At 42.2% G+C, this 18,565-nt stretch overlaps 1 protein-coding gene across 3 annotated transcripts in view; it reads right to left on the bottom strand.

Moving 5' to 3' along the window:
* The window catches only part of spsb4a (splA/ryanodine receptor domain and SOCS box containing 4a), an 87,537-nt gene that overhangs the window by 32,557 nt on the left and 36,415 nt on the right, over positions 1-18,565 (bottom strand). For 2 of the 3 annotated variants that reach the window (XM_061797811.1, XM_061797809.1), the window contains one exon: positions 250-1,234. In XM_061797811.1, coding sequence (XP_061653795.1) covers positions 250-982 — 733 coding nt within the window. In that variant the 5' untranslated portion in view covers positions 983-1,234. Of the gene's footprint in view, positions 1-249; positions 1,235-13,810; positions 13,961-18,565 lie in introns of those variants that run through there. The other variant, XM_061797810.1, reaches the window with a different exon arrangement.

Raw genomic sequence — 18,565 nt, 5'->3', positions numbered from 1 at the left:
ATTAATGATTGACCTACAATTGAAGGAAATCACTAATCTTTTACTACACTGGTTTTCCAATCAAAAGTGTCAATAGCAAATGGAGCCGTCAAGCAGAGTGGGCGCTTTGCAGCAAAATGTTTGAGTTGACGTCAAAACTGCACCAGAGATTTGCTGCAGTTATTTCAAATGTGAGCAGCTTCCTCACCATGATCCATACATACAGCAAAATAAGCATTTTATCACGTTTGAGTTGCGTTGCTGACTTACGATCGAGTCCATTGATGTACTTCATGGATATCTCGCAATGGCCCCACACAGCGCTGACAATGGGATGTAGTTTCTTGCCCTTCAACCCTCGGAACGCCACTCCTAAATACTGTCCCTCCACCATGAAGCTCAGCGTGCCTTCATCCATGTCTAGAATGACCAGCAGAGAGTCCGGTAGAGTGAATGCCTCCTCCGGCTCCAGGAAAGAAGGGTAAGATGGAAGTGAGTTATGGGCCCGGTTCTTGCTGTCATGGTAGAGGCGGTTGCGTCCCAGATCCCAGCCCCAGGAGTCACAGTCCGACCCCACCAAGGCAGTGTACCCGACAGAATGTAAAGGAGCTTCAGATGTAGCCACCCCGACTACTGCGTGGGTTCCACGCTGCCGGGAGGGCCAGTGAATCCTCCAGACGTGAAGACCCCTCGTGTAACCGACGCACCCTCTGATGCAGTCCGTGCTCTGAGCGACCGGGTGGCGGTGAAATGTCAACTTATCCTCCTCTTTAATAAAAATGTTCAGCGAACGGTCGTCTGCGTTCCACGCGTGACGAAGTTGGGTCTCCAGGCTGGCGCAAGGCATGTCTAGAAGCAGATCCAGCCTTGGAGGTTTCGAGAAATCCGGGCCCCGCAACTCCAGGTGCTGCCTGCGATGAGCCGAGGGTCGGTAGGATGGGGATCCACCACTTTCCCCGCGGCCGTCCACAGATTTAATGCCACCGGATATCTTCTGGCCCATGGCTGATATGGAACAGGTGGCAGAAGGGGGGACGGGGGTGGGGGTGATGGGGAGGGTGGTGTTCGTGCAGGTGGGTGCTGCCCTGAGCACAGCGCGATGTTACCTCATCAATGCGATGCAGCTGAAGTGAGAATTCCCTACTGAGGTGTGGTACACGTAGATGGAGGAGGAGGAAGCTACGAATGAAAGATGAATGTAATTGGCTTTCATGCCCCAAAAGTCTTCAGAAGAAGAGAGATGCTGCAGTCAATCCTGTTGCGAGAGAAACAGAGATAAGCGTTAAAAAAAAGTCATCTGATTATTTATTTTTTAGTACAACATTGCAATGATACAGAGCAGTCCTCCACCAAGACTGAATAGCGCTCAAGTCTAGACATGTCTATCTACCTACAGTGGTCCTTGAGATGTGAGGGACTTACAAGTTTTTCCAGACACAAGCTGTGATTTGGCGGTTTGTTTTTTTTGTTGTTGTTTTGTTTTTTTGCTTTGACTTGAGCGCAAAAGAGATACAAGCGCTGTGTGGTGGCAGTGAATCAATTCAACTCTCATCACAATAAGCAGCAGTTTGGCAAATATTGAACATCCATCCCTCTTTTTTCTGTACCGCTTCTCCTCACAATTAAGCAAAAATTTGGCTTGAAGGGTTTTAATGCCACTCCCAGTTGAAGTTTACTGTCAAACTAAACAAAACAGAGAATTACATCTTGTGTATTTAAAACAGAATGGATTCATGACATTTATATTCATTTCAAGGGGGAAAGGTGATTTGAGATAAGTGTTTTAAATTATGAGTATGGTCACGGATTGAATTAAACCCATATCTGTATTTACTAAGGAAAACACCATGTTCTTGATGATCTAAATAAGATAATAAAAAAAAATCAAAATTAAATAAAGTAGAAGGACAAATGGTGAGTGTTGATGTTTCACAGAATTGATGCCAGATTTCTAGTTTGATGGGAATAAAGCTATGAACAGAAGGAACAAACATACACACACTGGCAAAATTACACAAATAACTTCCTCTGACTCATGCTGCATTCTTCCAACAAATCCGCACTGATGCCAGTCCTATCATGCAACTTTCCCAAAAATGTTTCACTTGTGCAATATTACTTAGGATTTGCAAATCGCATATTTTGATTTAAGACATGTAATTTTAATGAATACTGCCTGAGTGTGCAAGAATAACAATAAAACACCCTGGTAATAATTTATTTGTACTGTTTTAGTGTAACCGTTGAAAAAGTGAAAGGGGTTTACTTTTTGTACTTATTGAAACATTAAGCATAAAACAAGCCCAAATGTATGCATTTTAAATTTTGGTTACCTTTTCATTGAAATACATTTCAAAAGGAGTCAGTGAGGGTTCGCTGGTTCACTCGCCTGACTTCCGCATAGGCAGCAAGGGCTCATCAAATGTTATGGTGAATGGTTGTTTATCTACTCGTGCCATGTGATTGACAAGTGACCGGTCCAGGGTGTTGTCTGCCTTTCACCCGAAATAATCTGGGATAGGCTGCACCTCCAGTCTGGACAAGATACAGTATGTGGTACCTACTAAATGGATGGATGGATAGCTTAAATAGAAAGGCTAATCTTTTAAAATACAGTACAGTTATTTAAAAAGGTATTAGCCTATTTAAAATAGTTTGTTTTTCTACCAGCTGAGAAACTATATACTGTAAATTATGCTTAAAGCCTGGCCCAATACCACCTACGGTAAAAGACACAAGGTCAGGTTTAGCAATAACTAAAGAGACAAACATTTCCATGTAGTTTTGGGAGAATACCAACTATGGCAGAGATGCATAATTTTTAAGCACAACATACTACAATGTGGTGGCACGGTGGACGACTAGTTAGAGCGTCTGCCTCACAGTTCTGAGGACCGGTTCAATCCCCGGCCCCACCTGTGTGGAGTTTGCATGTTCTCCCCGTGCCTGCGTGGGTTTCCTCCCACATCCCAAAAACATCCATGGTAGGTTAATTGACAACTCTAAATTGCCCGTAGGTGTGAATGTGAGTGCAAATGGTTGTTTGTTTGTTTGTGCCCTGTGATTGGCTGGCAACCAGTTCAGGGTGTACCCCGCCTCCTGCCCAATGATACTGGGATAGGCTCCAGCACGTCCGCGACCCTAGTGAGGAGAAGCGGCTCAGAAAATGGATGGATGGATGGATGGATGGATGGACACGACAATGTAATTTGCATTGAAGCAAGTCAATGACACACTTTTGACATTTGGAAGCTTTAATATTTGAACAGTGTCTATATAGATTATAGTCTATATAGAAGTAATGGAAGATTTTCACAATATGGCAAATTAAATGTAGGCTTCAGGAAAAAAACAACCTTGTTCAAAACTGTTTCACTAAATATTAAAAACACGCTGGACAATCTTAGTTTGTACATATACAAGTGCGATTAGTCTGGAATAGTAGACACAATCAACCACAACAGTGGCTGTGAAAACTATTGTGTTCATTAATCTGTTTGAGTATTTGATGTCAGAATGATGCAGGATGAAGTAGAGAACATTTTCATCTTTATGTGATAACATGCATATAGTAGAGTTGGTTAAACTGACATACTGGTCTCTTCTGGGAACGGCAGCTGGTGCTTATGGTTTCAAGGAAGAGAAAGAGTCACACCTCAGAATAACAGAAGGTGTGAGTGACATAACTCTCTTGATGGCTCATCTATCTAATGCATGTTTGCGTCATCCACCACAAGACACATGGAGCCCACATTGTATACTAACAAGCCTAGGCATGTGATGTTGAAAGCAATAAAGCAGTACAGCATTTCCCAACATTACTGGCTCGTGACGTTCAGCCTGTGCTATAGTTTCTGTTTCTTTTTCATTCATCTACGAGAGTGGCAGAGTCCAATGAAGTGGTGAGATGCCTGGGCCTGAAAATAATGTCCCTCCTTTCAACACACACAAACCACAAAGAAAGGCCTTAGTTTCCAACATGAATAATTTCCAGTAGTATTCTATGGAATATTCTTTTTCAAACAAAGAGTGATTATCAAGTATTTCCAACATAAGGTCAGGCATAACACACAAGCACAAAGACACATACACTCCCCTCTAAAAGTATTAGAACACTGAGGCCCATTCCTTCATTTTTTGCTTTACAACGACACCAAGAGATCGACACATCAGCTCTCATTTCCATACATTCACATCCTGATCAGATACACTATTTACAAAAGTATAAATTTGTAAATTCATATTTAGTTGCAAATCCTTTGTAATGCTTTTCAAGGATTTCACCTATTGGTGGTGTTCGTTTCGGGGGTTACTGATGATTTTACCTCCACTGTGTTTCACGTGCATGTTTGGGCTCAAGAGCAGATCCTTTCTTTTCTACAAACATTATCCTTTCCATCACTTTTGATAAAAGTGAATCTTTGTCTTAATAGTCCATAAAACCTCCCACACGTTTTGAGGCCTGTCCGTGTACTTTTTGGCAAATTCAAGCCTGGCCTTTCAATTCTTCCTGCTAATGAGTGGTTTGTGTGGTCTGGTATAGCCTCTGTACTTCGGTTAATGAATATTTCTGCACACAGTAGATTGTGATACCTTCACTCTTGCCTCTGGAAGTGTCTGCTGGTGTCACGAAGAATTATTTTAGGATCTTTTTTTACAGCTCTCTTAAGCTCCTTTTCCACCACAGGAACTTTTTCAGGAACTTTGCTTTTAACGCTGTTTTTGGGGGAATATCCCCTCCATTTACACTAAGAATTCCCCAGGTAAAAAGGTTCCCCAGCAGCTGATTTGGTTCCTCATCACCAGTATACTGTTTCTGGAAGCCCCCGGAACTTTTGAGGGGCTGGCTGTGCTGATCAATGCTGATTGGTTGAACACAGTCTATTACTCTGACCCTTGAGGTACAGTGGAATTACAAACCGACCAGTTTCTCTCATGAACTGTAGTTGTTTTCCTTAATCTACCTTTGAAATTTGTTCTTCTTCTTCAGGACATTCCAAATGGCTGTATTTGCTATGGCCAATGATTGTGCAATGGATCTTTCTCTCAGCTTTAAAATTGTTTGTTATTCACCCACGGCACGGTGAACGACTGGTTAGCACATCTGCCTCACAGTTCTGAGGACCGGGGTTCAAATCCCAGCCCCGCCTGTGTGGAGTTTGCACGTTCTCCCCATGCCTGCGTGGGTTTTCTCCGGGCACTGCGGTTTCTTTTTCATAAGGTAAGGAATAGAGTCCACAGAGTTTGACTGGAAATATATTTACTGTATGTGTATGTAACATGATGAATAAATGGTTCATACACACCTCTGTCTAATTCTGACTCCCTTGGCATTTCCCACGCAAGCGCTTTCTCTTTCCTCATGAATTAGGTCATGGCAACGGGTAGCCAAAACATGTGCCCAAACTCAGTACATCCCCAGCATGAGTGAGTTCAGTGCTAGGACAGGGAGACAGCTGCCTCTGTGTGTGCGTGTGCCTGCATGCACGCGCGTTTCCTAAAGACTGGAAGACGGGCTAAAGGCAGTCGCTGCATGCACCATTCATCACTGCCAAAGTAAACCAACTTGGTGTATGTATGGATGACAACCCAAAATTACAGGTACTCATCAGGCAGCATTTGACCTCCGACCCCATGTCGTCACGGTTGTCATTGCACAGGACCCCCCCATGAGGCTGGAGTAGCGTCCGCTGCTGCTGCTGCCACGACTCACAGCAACATGTTTCTGCAATCCGTTTACTTTCGCTACCTCTTTTTCATTTCACTGCATCTCTCATTTTTTGTAGCCAAACTCAAACTTGGTCCTCCAGCTCTCTGACATTCATTGGGTCAAGTTAGTATGGACAAATACATGTAGGAAAATATGTTTTGGGGCTATTTTTCTTCTGCTGGAACCTGCCCCCCCACCCCAAAAAAATAAAATAAATATATCAGGAAAAGCCTACTGGAACAGCTGAACTTAATTTGGGGTTAATCAGAGGCCTTTTAAATGGTGGCAGGTGTCTGCTGACTCCCATTTTGCATGAGTTGGAATGGTTCATTCTGGACATCCCCACATCCCGATTTATAAGAGTGTGTGCAAAGTTGTGCAACCACATTCTTTCAGTTATTTTTACTTACAAAAACATGTTTTAATATCAATTGAGTTGTATGTGTTATATAAGTGGCGGCACGGTGGAGGACTGGTTAGAGCGTTGGCCTCACAGTTCTGAGGACCGGGGTTCAATCCCTGGCCCCGCCTGTGTGGGGTTTGCATGTTCTCCCCGTGCCTGCGTGGGTTTTCTCCGGGCACTCCGGTTTCCTCCCACATCCCAAAGACATGCATGCTTGGTTAATTGAAGTCTCTAAATTGCCCCTAGGTGTGAATGTGAGTGCGAATGGTTGTTTGTTTCTATGTGCCCTGCGATTGGCTGGCAACCAGTTCAGGGTGCACCCCGCCTCCTGCCCGATGATAGCTGGGATAGGCTCCAGCACTCCCGCGACCCTTGTGAGGATAAGGGGCTCAGAAAATGGATGGATTGATGTTATAAAGGTCACATTTATGGTGGATACGAGTTACAAAAGTATTTATCTTTGTCTTATGTAGTTTATATCATAAAAACCTGGAATTTGTGTAAACCTTTTATACCCACTGTAGACAAAAAAACTGAAGATTCACTCAAATAAAAAAAATATAAGCATTCTCGGAAGTTTCATTCCCATGCCGGCGACGTTCCCCAATTTGTACGGAAATCACAATGCACTGTAGTTGATTGCTAACCAACACTAATGCAGTAGTATTTATTCGTCTATCCGTGTTGCCTATGCTGTCAAACTAATTCTAATCACCACATCTTTGTGTACCATATGCACTTTGAATGTCATATTTTTACAAGTTGTAGATAATGTATTGCACTGTATTGCATATTATGTCCAGTTGTTTCATAAAATGTCAAGATGAAAAATTGCCATAAATAAAAAAAAGACAGACGCACGAAAGTAATGTAGTTTTCCTGCTATGTAGCCTACTAAAGTGTTGGACGGCCAGCAATAATTTTCATATTTTATGTTTTTCATATTAAAATGTCACTGTGCATGTATACATATAACCCAGACTCAACACAGGTTGTATGATACACATAACATGTTTGAAGATTCTGGGCCAGAATAATGTAAATATAGAAACACAATCCATGTATGGGTCAATTTCAGGATGAAGCACCTTTGGTGCCCCTCATCAGAATAGCTCAGTCATCCTAGAAAATGTAGCAGAATAACAAAACGAAACTCTGAGGTCTTATATGTGGACAAACATTTGCACGCATACCAGTACAATGATAAGTCTCCTCAAATGAGTTTTCTTAATTTTATATAATTTTTCTTTTCATTGGCTACACGATTTGTGCATGTCCCTTATACTGCTCCGCTAATACTGTGTGTGTAGTAGTTTTACATCGTTTTATGGTCCATAAGTTATTTGATAAATGTTTGATTTTGAGTCATAAGGTATTTTCTATTTTCATGATCATATTGAGCATTTTGCATGTGTCCCCTAAATTTCCTTCACTGTCATGCTGCGTTTCCTCAATTGTGACTAATTCCAATGACGTCTGAAAAATGATTCACAAAGTAGTCACTTCTTCCACGTTCCACTCCTAAGGACACAGTCGGGCGCCAGACTGAGCATAAACAGACCTCACATGCGACCACAAGCACACACATTTATATTACATCTCTTCGTGGCAACAGCTGCACCCCTCCTAGATTAAACAAACTGCCATCCTTTCTAAATTGCGGACATTCATTCCTGCTGAGGGAATCCCTGGGTGGCTGAGGATGTCGGAGCTAGACGTAAACTGACCCGTCTGGCTGCTGACAGCATGTCAAAATACAGAGACTGGGACATTTGGCTTATTGTACAGCTGATGAAAAGCAGTGGTGTTCTCAGATTGTACTTATTGGGCAATGACAGAGACATCGCATCACACTGTGAGGTTTCCACCCTTTCCTCTTCACTTCACTCCCATCTGTCCAGCTCCTCGCCTCACTATTGTGCAGGACCACTAAATCCATGGAGAGCTACGCCCTATCAATTGGTACACATTATGGTCCACAGGCTGACAGGAAAAGCTCTAGCTCCCAGCATACAGCAATCAATGCTAGCTCAGCACACAGCCTGCTAAAACCCTGTACACAAAAAAAATTACATACTGCTCTATACTGGAAACACATTCTAAGTGATTAACACAAATTGCCTCATATTATATATATATATATATATATATATATATATATATATATATATATTATATATATAATATATACATATTATATACATAATATATATATATTATATATATATTATATATATAATATATATATTATATATATAATATATATATTATATATATAATATATATATATATATATATATATATATATATAGATAGATATAATATATATATAGATATATATATATCTACACACACCTCCATTACACTGTCATTTTTTATTGTTCTTATGTACATTGCCTAACCCCCTTTCATTATTTAAAATTTGCTCTTATTTAATCTTTCATATTCTTTGTATAAGATATACAGTAAGTAAAGGATTTCATTGCTCAGTGCTACTGTGGTTTTTAACAGTACAAATACAGTAAACATCTTGAATCTTTAATAGATTCTTCGCAAGCTCTAAAATGCAAATCTGCACAGCATGGTGCAGCCACAAAAAAATAATGTTCTTGTCTATGCATGTAATGCGCATTAAATTGACAAAAGAATGTCCACACCCTTTCTTCAAACTTGATCTACTGTCTGATCTAAATAAATACAGCCTATCAAACTTCTTGACTGAAATCAAGAAAACGCATGAACACACGTATGCTTCACCATAAGTATGTGTCACTGCTGAGGAGTGTAGAAAATGGACAGTGCCATGGTAGACTCTTGGCACTACAGTGATTGAACACCCATTTACACACACCTACGCAACCCCCAGTCCTCTCATGTGTGCACATGCACACGCACACATAGAAGTGCTTGCCTGTGCTTTCTATTTGGCAGTAGATTTAGGTGGCAGATTCATAACCCCATAAACTGAATCAAAGTCAGTTTTGAATATGACTCACTACTGCCGCTTTCTTATGCAGTCAACATACAACACTTGCACAAGACTGATGAAACAAGTCACACACAAAAAAACAAGCAAAATATCACAGCAGAATAAATAGTAGTGAATTAGGAAGGACATTAAATATTTTTAGATTATTTAGCTAGTGAATAGTGACGGTGTTGAGGCATTATAACCCTTGAAGCAACACATATTTGAACACAAATGGTAGTGCAGCACATGTAGACAGACAACATATCCATAACTCACAGGCATATATTCTTTATCCTTTGGGAAGAATTGCAAATATTACTGCTTACTGAGTGCGTTGTGAAACTGTGTGTGTGTGTGTGTGTGTGTCTTTGTCTGTATTACATTGCACCCAGGTGGCCAAGGCGCACACACTAGAAAGGAAGAGCAAAATGTTCACTGTATTGAAGCAAAAATTTGGCAAAAACTGTTTAATTTTTTACATTCTATTTAATTACTGTATGTTTTTATAAAGTACCGTATTTTCACGACCATAAGGCGCACTTAAAAGTCTTACATTTTCTCCAAAATGGACGGGGCGCCTTATAGTACGGCGCGACTTATGTGTGCACCGAACATCTATAAATGTTGTGTGACGAGCGCTCCGCTTGACTTTCTTTGGACCTCTTTTTGACCACTTGACTGACTGGGAGCATTTCCTGCCGACACGCTGCTTATAAAGACGAAAAGCTGAGGACAGCATGCGGATGTAAAGGGGGACGGGTGCGTGAAGGAGGACGCTAAAGCCACGCCCTCAGTAGGTAAATAGCGCTGGGGTGTGCATTGTGCAAAACAACATCGGTTTCGCTAAGGACCCCCCCGAAAATGGCACCTACGAAGAGACGCGCTTTACGAAGCACAGTTTAAACTGCAAGCTGTCAGTTACGCGGAGGAACATGGGAATCGAGCAGCCACGAGAGAATTCAAGATCAACGAATCCATGGTTCGCAAGTGGAGGAAGCAGGAAAACGAGCTTCGCCAAGCGAAGAAGACGAAGCTGAGTTTCCGCGGAAACAAGGCGAGGTTGCCCGAGTTGGAAGACCAACTCGAGCAATGGATTAATGAGCAAAGAACAGCCGGGAGAAGAGTCTCTCCAGTCACCATTCGACCGAGGACAATAACGCTTGCAGAAGAACTGAAAATCGAACTTTTTGAAGGTGGTCCGTCTTGGTGCTTTCGTTTTATGAAACAGCGCCATTTAGCCATTCGGGCAAGGACTACCATGGCAGAGCAACTTCCGGCGCAGTACAAGGAAAAGCTGGCGTGGGAGCGATGGATGACAGATAGCGAACACAGCTTTACTAAGACTGGGAGGCAACGCCGGGCGAGTTACGCCACCATATGTGAATGGATTGTGGATGCTTGGGCTAATGTGTCTGCTTCCACTGTTGTTCGAGCTTTCGTAAAAGTCGTCATCATTTCTGAGGAGCCGCACGGCAACGAGACTGACTCTGACGATTACGAGAGGGAACCTGGCGTGTTTGATTGAGAACTAGCCCAGCTGTTCATTTCAGTTACAAAAGATGAGGCCTTTGATGGATTTGTGAATGAGGATTGATAAAAAAATAACGTGAGTACATTGTTAAATACTTCAATAAAGTACAACCAAACTCACTTTTGCTCCCACTGCCTTTTTAAAAACATTGTTTTAGCGTGCATGCATGCTACCGTATGTTTTACCATGCCTGCGCCAAATAATACGGTGCGCCTTATGTATGTGTTAAATACAGAAATAGACCCCGTAACTGAGGCTGCACCTTTTTATACGGTGCGCCCTATGTTCGTGAAAATACGGTACAATATTCCAGTATATTACTGTATGTTTTTATTCCAGAGTGCTATTTCTCTCTTTTGTTGTTTTTTGGGGGGGGAGGCTAGGAAAGATTAATGGTATTTCCACTCATTTCAATGAGGAAAGATGATTTGAGATACAAGTCTCAAACTGTTTGCTTACAAATGTCTAGTTGGTACATTTTAAATTTAACTCTTATGTAGAATAGATAATTGAATAATTATTTAAGTACAGTGGTGTTTTTTTTCTATACACCGGCACAGTGTTAATTTTCAAAATACACAGTGTCACAGTGACTTACAACTATATTAAATATACGTTTTAGGAATAAAACTGCCGCCTTGTTTTTGATGAAGACTTAGGCCTGCTATGTTAAAATATTTCAGTGCTGGTCATTATGGTGGTACTTGGAGAGCTAAGTATTTTTTTTAGGTGATACTTGATGTAAAAAGCTTGAGAACCACTAATCTATACCATGATCCATCTGCTGGTAGTTTAAATATATATAAAAAAAAAAAAAAAGCTTACAGTGAGTGTTTTGTCTAACGTACCGGTAGTTATGTGCAACAATTTGTGTTCATTTGTTTTTTTCTTCAGAGCTTGCCTACAGAATAAGTCTAACCTACTTTCAATCCACTATGGCAGCAATCCGATGTGCAATTTTAAGCAACAATGACAAGTTCACCAGCTAAAGAAGGAAAGTCAATGACTGACTCATCAAAAGGGATTTGATAAAAAACAGTACTCATCTGTGTTAGAACAGTATGTCTTGAAATAAACACCGTCTGACTGTCTGATCAATTAAATGCGCAATACAAGACTACACAGAACACGGCTAGCACTGATGTCAGAAAGTGACCTGGTTGGTCCAAAACTAAAATAGGTGATCCAGGGTTACCATGGCAATGACAGAAGTCATTATTTCCGTTTCAGGTCAACTGGAATTTTCTAATGTTTTTAAAATTATTTTTATTTTTTTAAGCGAGGCACAGCAGCAAATAATTCATTCGTGGCCTACAAATGATTACTTGTTTAATTTAGCAATAGTCAAAATAATACCACTTTATCTGGGACGGTGAGAGAAACGAGACACCAATTTACTCTGACATTTTATAGCCCATTTATCAATTAGTCACGTGATAATTGAGCGATGATTGCACCTCCAGCTGCGCGACACACTTTAATGCTCATGTCGTATGATTGAGGCACTTGTCTCCCTCCCCACGGTGTTCTCCAAAATTGCTATGTGCAAAGTGGAACAGGGGTTGCTGCACCAGCACATTTAACAACATACACACATACTGAAAACCCTCCTCGTCGTTGGCAAATTGCTGCCTGAGAAAAATGCACCAAGTGAGGTGAAAGAAGCAGGGGAGATTAATAACAATACTTAAAAAGGGCAATCGTTAAAACACTGCTGGTGGAGAAAGTCTGTATGGATCTGGGACAAGTAAAAAGAGTGGTGGAGAACAGAAACAATGCCAGAGGTGGGGGAGCCAGAGGGTTTACGTGGGTCGGCAGCTGAAAAAACAAAAGGATAACCTCAGAAATGAGGGCTGCTATCTCTCTTCGCCAGGATAGACCACACAAGAGTATCCTCCCGCTCTGACCCAACCACCACGGACAGACTAAACACACCGATGCGAGAGACGCTACTGCAGGCTGTCAGATTAGGAGTGCTTGTAGCATATTGGCTAAAAATAGAAAGCAGGATCTATCCTATTATTGTATGAGAGCGGGGGAAATCCTGGAGTAGCTTATCCCACAACCAGGAGCGCTCTATGTACAGTGTACCTCCGTTTATTGCGGTGGATACCTTTCATGCCGACCCGCAAAAGGTGAAAAGCTACAATATAGAGAGACAATATATTGTCAAAAAAATTAAGACACTTTAAACACATTTAAACTTATAAAAGATACTTTAAGTATTCCTTGGTCACTATCTCTTTCACTTGGACAGTCCTCTAAGTAAGAGTCAAAGTGTGCTTGCTTCGTGTCATTTGTCACTCCCAGTGAAGGTTATTATAGTGAACCAAAATGAACGAAATGACTACAACTAAAATTGAAAAAACATTTTCTTAAACGAAATAAAACAAAAACGAGAATGTTTTAAAAAGAAAAAAAACTCAGAATCAGAATCATTATTTGCCAAATATGTCAAAAACACAAGGAGTTTGTCTCCGGTAGTTGGAGCCATTCTAGTACGACAACAGACAGCCATTAGACAGAAAATACTTTTGAGACTTCAAAGCATAAAAACACAGTACAGAGGATCACTGAGCAAAAAAACACTTACCGGTAATGTCAATACACTTTTTAATTTTTTTTTTTACAACAAAACGACATTTTACGTTTGCAAAACTAACTACAATTACAATGAAAATGTCCACTTTCGTCTTTGTCAATTAATTTCATACATAAAAAAAATCCATAAAAAATATTGCTTAAAAATCTGCAATATTTATATATCTACATCGTTAAGGCATCCGCTTAATGATGAACCAGAATATTGCGGGAGAACACAATATCCCACGCAAAAGCTGCAGACACACACTCATATGTACAAACACACAGGGGTATCCCAGTTGGCCAGCTGGGGCCTGGAGGCCATTAAGACAATTAAAGGAGACCGTGCATAGACGGGGGAGAGATGAAAGGAAAAAAAACGAGAGGCATGCTGTGTGCATAGTAACATCCACAGGGGAAGAAAATGTTAAATATAAACACACAAATGTTGACAGAGGTAGCGACAGCATGTGAGCGGGCTTTTTCTTTGATGTACACAACAGGAACAGGAAATGATGCTCACAAACAACTTTGTCGCCGTCAGGTGGATGCTACTGTATAAACATGTCACTAAACATCACTGCTTGGAATAGAAACCATCACTTTCAGTTAGAAAAACATCTTTCAGAATACCTTACGGTGACTCCAGTGAGCATCCTCATGTCTCGCAGTGTGGAGCGCATCTGCCAGAGTCCATGTTCGAACTCCTCTAGCCAGCGGGCGCGAGAACGCAAGCAGACGAGAGGAAGAAGACGACCAGCAGCCGGCAAGTCAGAAAGAGAGAAAGCAAGAGAGGCTCCCTCTGTTCTCCGCAAGCCGGTCAATGCGCTCCCTCCCTCCCTCCCTTGTTCCCTCCCTCTTTTTCTCCCTAGAGCTCATCTGTCCAGAGGCTATCACTTATTCCAACCAGCCCCCCTGGCTCACCTTCCCCCATCACATGCTTCACTCACAATTGGGTTTCCAAGGCACCATTGTCACAGTGAGCTCCACTATGGCACCAAACATCTCCAAACTCCATTCAAGTTACAGAATGCTCCCAATTTACTCTTCCCCAGACAGAGAGAGTGAGAGACTGAGAAAAAGGAGAAATGTTTACAGAGTGGTAGAATTTTAAGAATTTTTTGAAAGACTGATCATGTTTTTTTAAAGCCATAAAATAAAATGATTTCCCAAATTGCAAATGGCACTTGTTCCATAAGTGTAGACCGTGTTCCCCCACTATGTCGCGTTTCATTGTTCCTGCCCCCACTATCATTTTACAATATACAGGCAAGTCTGAATATAGAGTTGCACCTTTTTAGTGTAGAACTACTTTGTGGCGCAACATGCTGGGCAGCACTGAGCTCTACTGGAAGAGATAATAGAAATTAAGGGCAACAAAGTGGTAGAGAAGGTCCCAAAATAGGCTCCAGTAATAGTTGTTCCCACAATGCAGAGAGAATATATGCATGTGATTATTGCTGTATGTGCTGTTTGTGTTGCTACTCAGTGTGTTAAAGTGCTAATTTATATTAGCCCGTCCCTGGCGTTTTGCATTATATGTTAGCATTAAGCTAGAGAACTTTTGTGACACAAGATTATATGGTTTGGTTGAACATTTTAGTGTTTAAATACACTAAGTTTGATTATCTTTTCTTATGTGTGTCAGTTTCACAGTAAACGTCAACAGACTGTGACAAATTACAGTTTGAAGCAAGCACATGTTGCCTCTTATTTGGAGAACTATGCGAGTGAGAGTCACAACAGGCACTAAGTAATGCTTCATAAAATGTGCTTTAAAGCATGTGGGTGGTGTAAAACTAGGGCTGGGCGCTTAATTGATTGAATCAAATGTTTTTTTGGATCATGTCAGTTATTTTTTCCAACTCACAGAGGTAAGTGTTCCAACAATTCCCTTAAAGTGTTCCCACTTAAAGGTCCTTACCATGTCAACATTTCAAAGCAACGTAGATATAATACAAAATGTGGAAATTGGGACAATGCAGAGTATTTAAGGTCTAATTTTTCCAACCTGGACTTCCCCACTCCAATCATTTCGCCAAGGGTGGGTTGTAGTTATCCTCTGTATTGTCCTTGTATTGTATTATTTTGACATTCTCCATGGTACCAGACAAAACAGATTTTTACTGCCAGTTTTGATTTCTATGAAGCATATCTAGGCCGTAAACAAGGGAATTGCTGGTTTGGCTTTTGCAAAGTAAATGGTTATCAGATGCAATGCATCATCTATGTAAGTAGAGGTGTGACCCAGTGCAGCCTAATAAATTCAAAGAAGAGGACACAACATTGTAAACAAAGGACAACAATAGTGGGAAACCTGCATGTGTCTACTTTGTTCTTGACATTTTCTTTTACTCATTTTATTTAATTCATTATACTGAGTATGATCCTGTCACGTACGTGGTTAGGGCGAAGGCGAGGAACGCAAGGCAAGAACATGGTGGACCCAATTGCAGGGAAGCAGGGAGGCAAGGCAGGAGTGCGGGAATCTCAAAATAATAATATTTAATCACAATGATAAAAACAACTGGCGACTATGAAATGGCAAAACATGTGACAACGACAATGAACCGACAAGAACTGAAAGAAACCAGGGAACTAAATCCAAACAAATTGACGAGACAACGAGGAACACCTGGACAAGACACGATTGGCTGGAGAGTCCTGATTGATCGACACAAAGTAGACGAGAACAGGTGGACACAACAACCTAATGAGCACACGACAAACATGGAACACAGCAAAACATGGAACAAAACTAAACACAACCCAAACCAAAACACAGACCATGACAGTACCCCCCCTCTAAAGGAACGGATCCCAGACGTTCCCCAAACAACAACCAAAAAGTCACCAACCCAGGGTGGGCGGAAGGGGGCCTGGAGGAGGGTACAGAGTCCACCCCTCAGGTCAGTCTGGTGGCCATCCAGGCCACCCGAGGTGAGGTGCTTGGCTGAGCGGTTCAGGAGGTCGTCCAGGACGCCAAGCACCAGGGTCTTTACAGGGCCATTCAGGCGGACGGCCACGGTGCCCAACCCAATGGTAATGCAGAGGCCAGGCAATAGGGTTGGGTGGCGGCCGCTGGACGAGCGCCGCCGGAGCTTCCCTCGGACCTTTTCTTGGGCACCCGTTTGGCCATCTACCCGGGACCGCCGCGTGGTGGCCAGCGGAGGCGCCCAAGTAAAGGTCAAATTTTGCCCCCTCGTTTTTCCCCTGTTCACAAGTCACTTAATTTTTCACCTGTTCCCACACGTTGTTCCACGGCTCCAATTAAGTCACGTCTAGTCAAACCTGCCCCCAAGCCACCATGTTCAGTACCAGCCATTTTTCCAAGTTCACCTTCCCGAGACCTTGTGCACTCTTCCACTCCTGTACCTCTGTCACGTACGTGGTTAGGGCGAAGGCGAGGAACGCAAGGCAAGAACATGGTGGACCCAATTGCAGGGAAGCAGGGAGGCAAGGCAGGAGTGCAGGAATCTCAAAATAATAATATTTAATCACAATGATAAAAACAACTGGCGACTATGACATGGCAAAACATGTGACAATGAACCGACAAGAACTGAAAGAAACCAGGGAACTAAATACAAACAAATTGAAGAGACAACGAGGAACACCTGGAGAAGACACGAGTGGCTGGAGAGAGCTGATTGGTCGACACAAAGTAGACGAGAACAGGTGGACACAACAACCTAATGAGCACACGACAAACATGGAACACAGGAAAACATGGAACAAAACTAAACACAACCCAAACCAAAACACAGACCATGACAGATCCATCCATCCATCCATTTTCTGAGCCGCTTCTTCTCACTAGGGTCGCGGGCGTGCTGGAGCCTATGCCAGCTGTCATCGGGCAGGAGGTGGGGTACACCCTGAACTGGTTGCCAGCCAATCGCAGGGCACAGAGAAACAAACAACCATTCGCACTCACAGTCATGCCTACGGGCAATTTAGAGTCTCCAATTAATGCATGTTTTGGGGATGTGGGAGGAAACCGGAGTGCCCGGAGAAAACCCACGCAGGCACGGGGAGAACATGCAAACACCACACAGGCGGGGCCGGGGATTGAACCAGGGTCCTCAGAACTGTGAGGCTGACGCTCTAACCAGTTGTCCACGGGGAAATAAAAATTACACTCTGCTTTATAATTTTGTTGCACACCACATGGAGACGTGGACTACACGTCTTCCAGTCCCATTACTGCTTTCATATGGAGCTGATGATTCATAGCCCATGCCTTAGGTATAACCTACCACTCAAGTTGGTATCCCAAATTTACTCATTCACTGACATGGATGTTTAGCTTCCTCAACCAGAATCCAACAACTTACTGCCACAAACATATTCGTCAAGCACATTTTTCTTTGGGTAGAAAAAGAGGGTCTGGCCCAGCTTTTCTGTGAAATACAGTGTAGTGTTTATTGGGGGACATCAAATTTGAGCTTAATTTATAAGAAAACAATGAGTTGGAAGCTGCGCCTGCGTCACTTCTGGGTGATTGTAATTTTAAATTACAGCGTTATAAATCAAGATCTTTGATAGATATGAGGGGCACCACGTCATATTTTTACAAGTTTAACTTGTAAATGACGACATACCTTTATAATCAGTCTCTTAACGGAAGGTGGCTACATTTTAGGAATTTTGAGTTCTAGACTTTCTAGAGGTTTCGTTCCAAACCCAATCACACATATAATCAATGTACGTGGTGAATTTTATAGAAAATTTAATAACAAAAAGGGCTTTCTACAGGATAAAACACAGACAAACACAAAACAAACAAGATACCTACGAACATTGGCAAAGGAAGGGATTTGTGAAATGAGATGAGCAGAATGGGCGCGTAGTGAATGCATATAGTTGAGGACTCCTGGTCTCATTAATATAAACCCAAATATGCACTAATCCGTACTTTTAGTAAACCGCAATCTTGGACTTACGTGTCTGGAACATGTTTGAAGAAGGCGAGTCAGCCACCCCGCCCCCCGTTTGCAGCAATACGGTCACTCTTGGCGTTCATGTAAAGTTCTTAAAATATTGACTCCCAGTCAAGTCACAGACTGTCTTATGAACCCCTGTCTGTAGTGTCGTTCCATCGCCCGTGGGTGTCGCTGTTTCCTGTTCCAATTCCCAAGTAGCAGGTCTCAGCAGGGTGGAGGCGTCGCAGCAGGTCCAATCCTTCGACTGGCAGGGAGTTAATCAACTTAGCGTTCGGGGGCGAAGCCAGCATCCGTGGGTCTCCCCTTTGAAGTCTCAGGCAGACGTGATTCACTTAGCGTTGGCATGGCAAAGCAAATGTCTGTGTCTTGTTGAAGATAGTTTATTGTGTTAATCCGTTTAGAGTCTGCGTGTGACTCTGGAGTTACAGTCTACCTTGGCGGG

Source organism: Phyllopteryx taeniolatus, chromosome 14, assembly GCF_024500385.1.
Source record: "Phyllopteryx taeniolatus isolate TA_2022b chromosome 14, UOR_Ptae_1.2, whole genome shotgun sequence".
Classification (NCBI taxonomy): domain Eukaryota; kingdom Metazoa; phylum Chordata; class Actinopteri; order Syngnathiformes; family Syngnathidae; genus Phyllopteryx; species Phyllopteryx taeniolatus.
The sequence above is the reverse complement of the archived record's forward strand: the minus strand, read 5'-3'. Positions and strand labels throughout refer to the sequence as shown.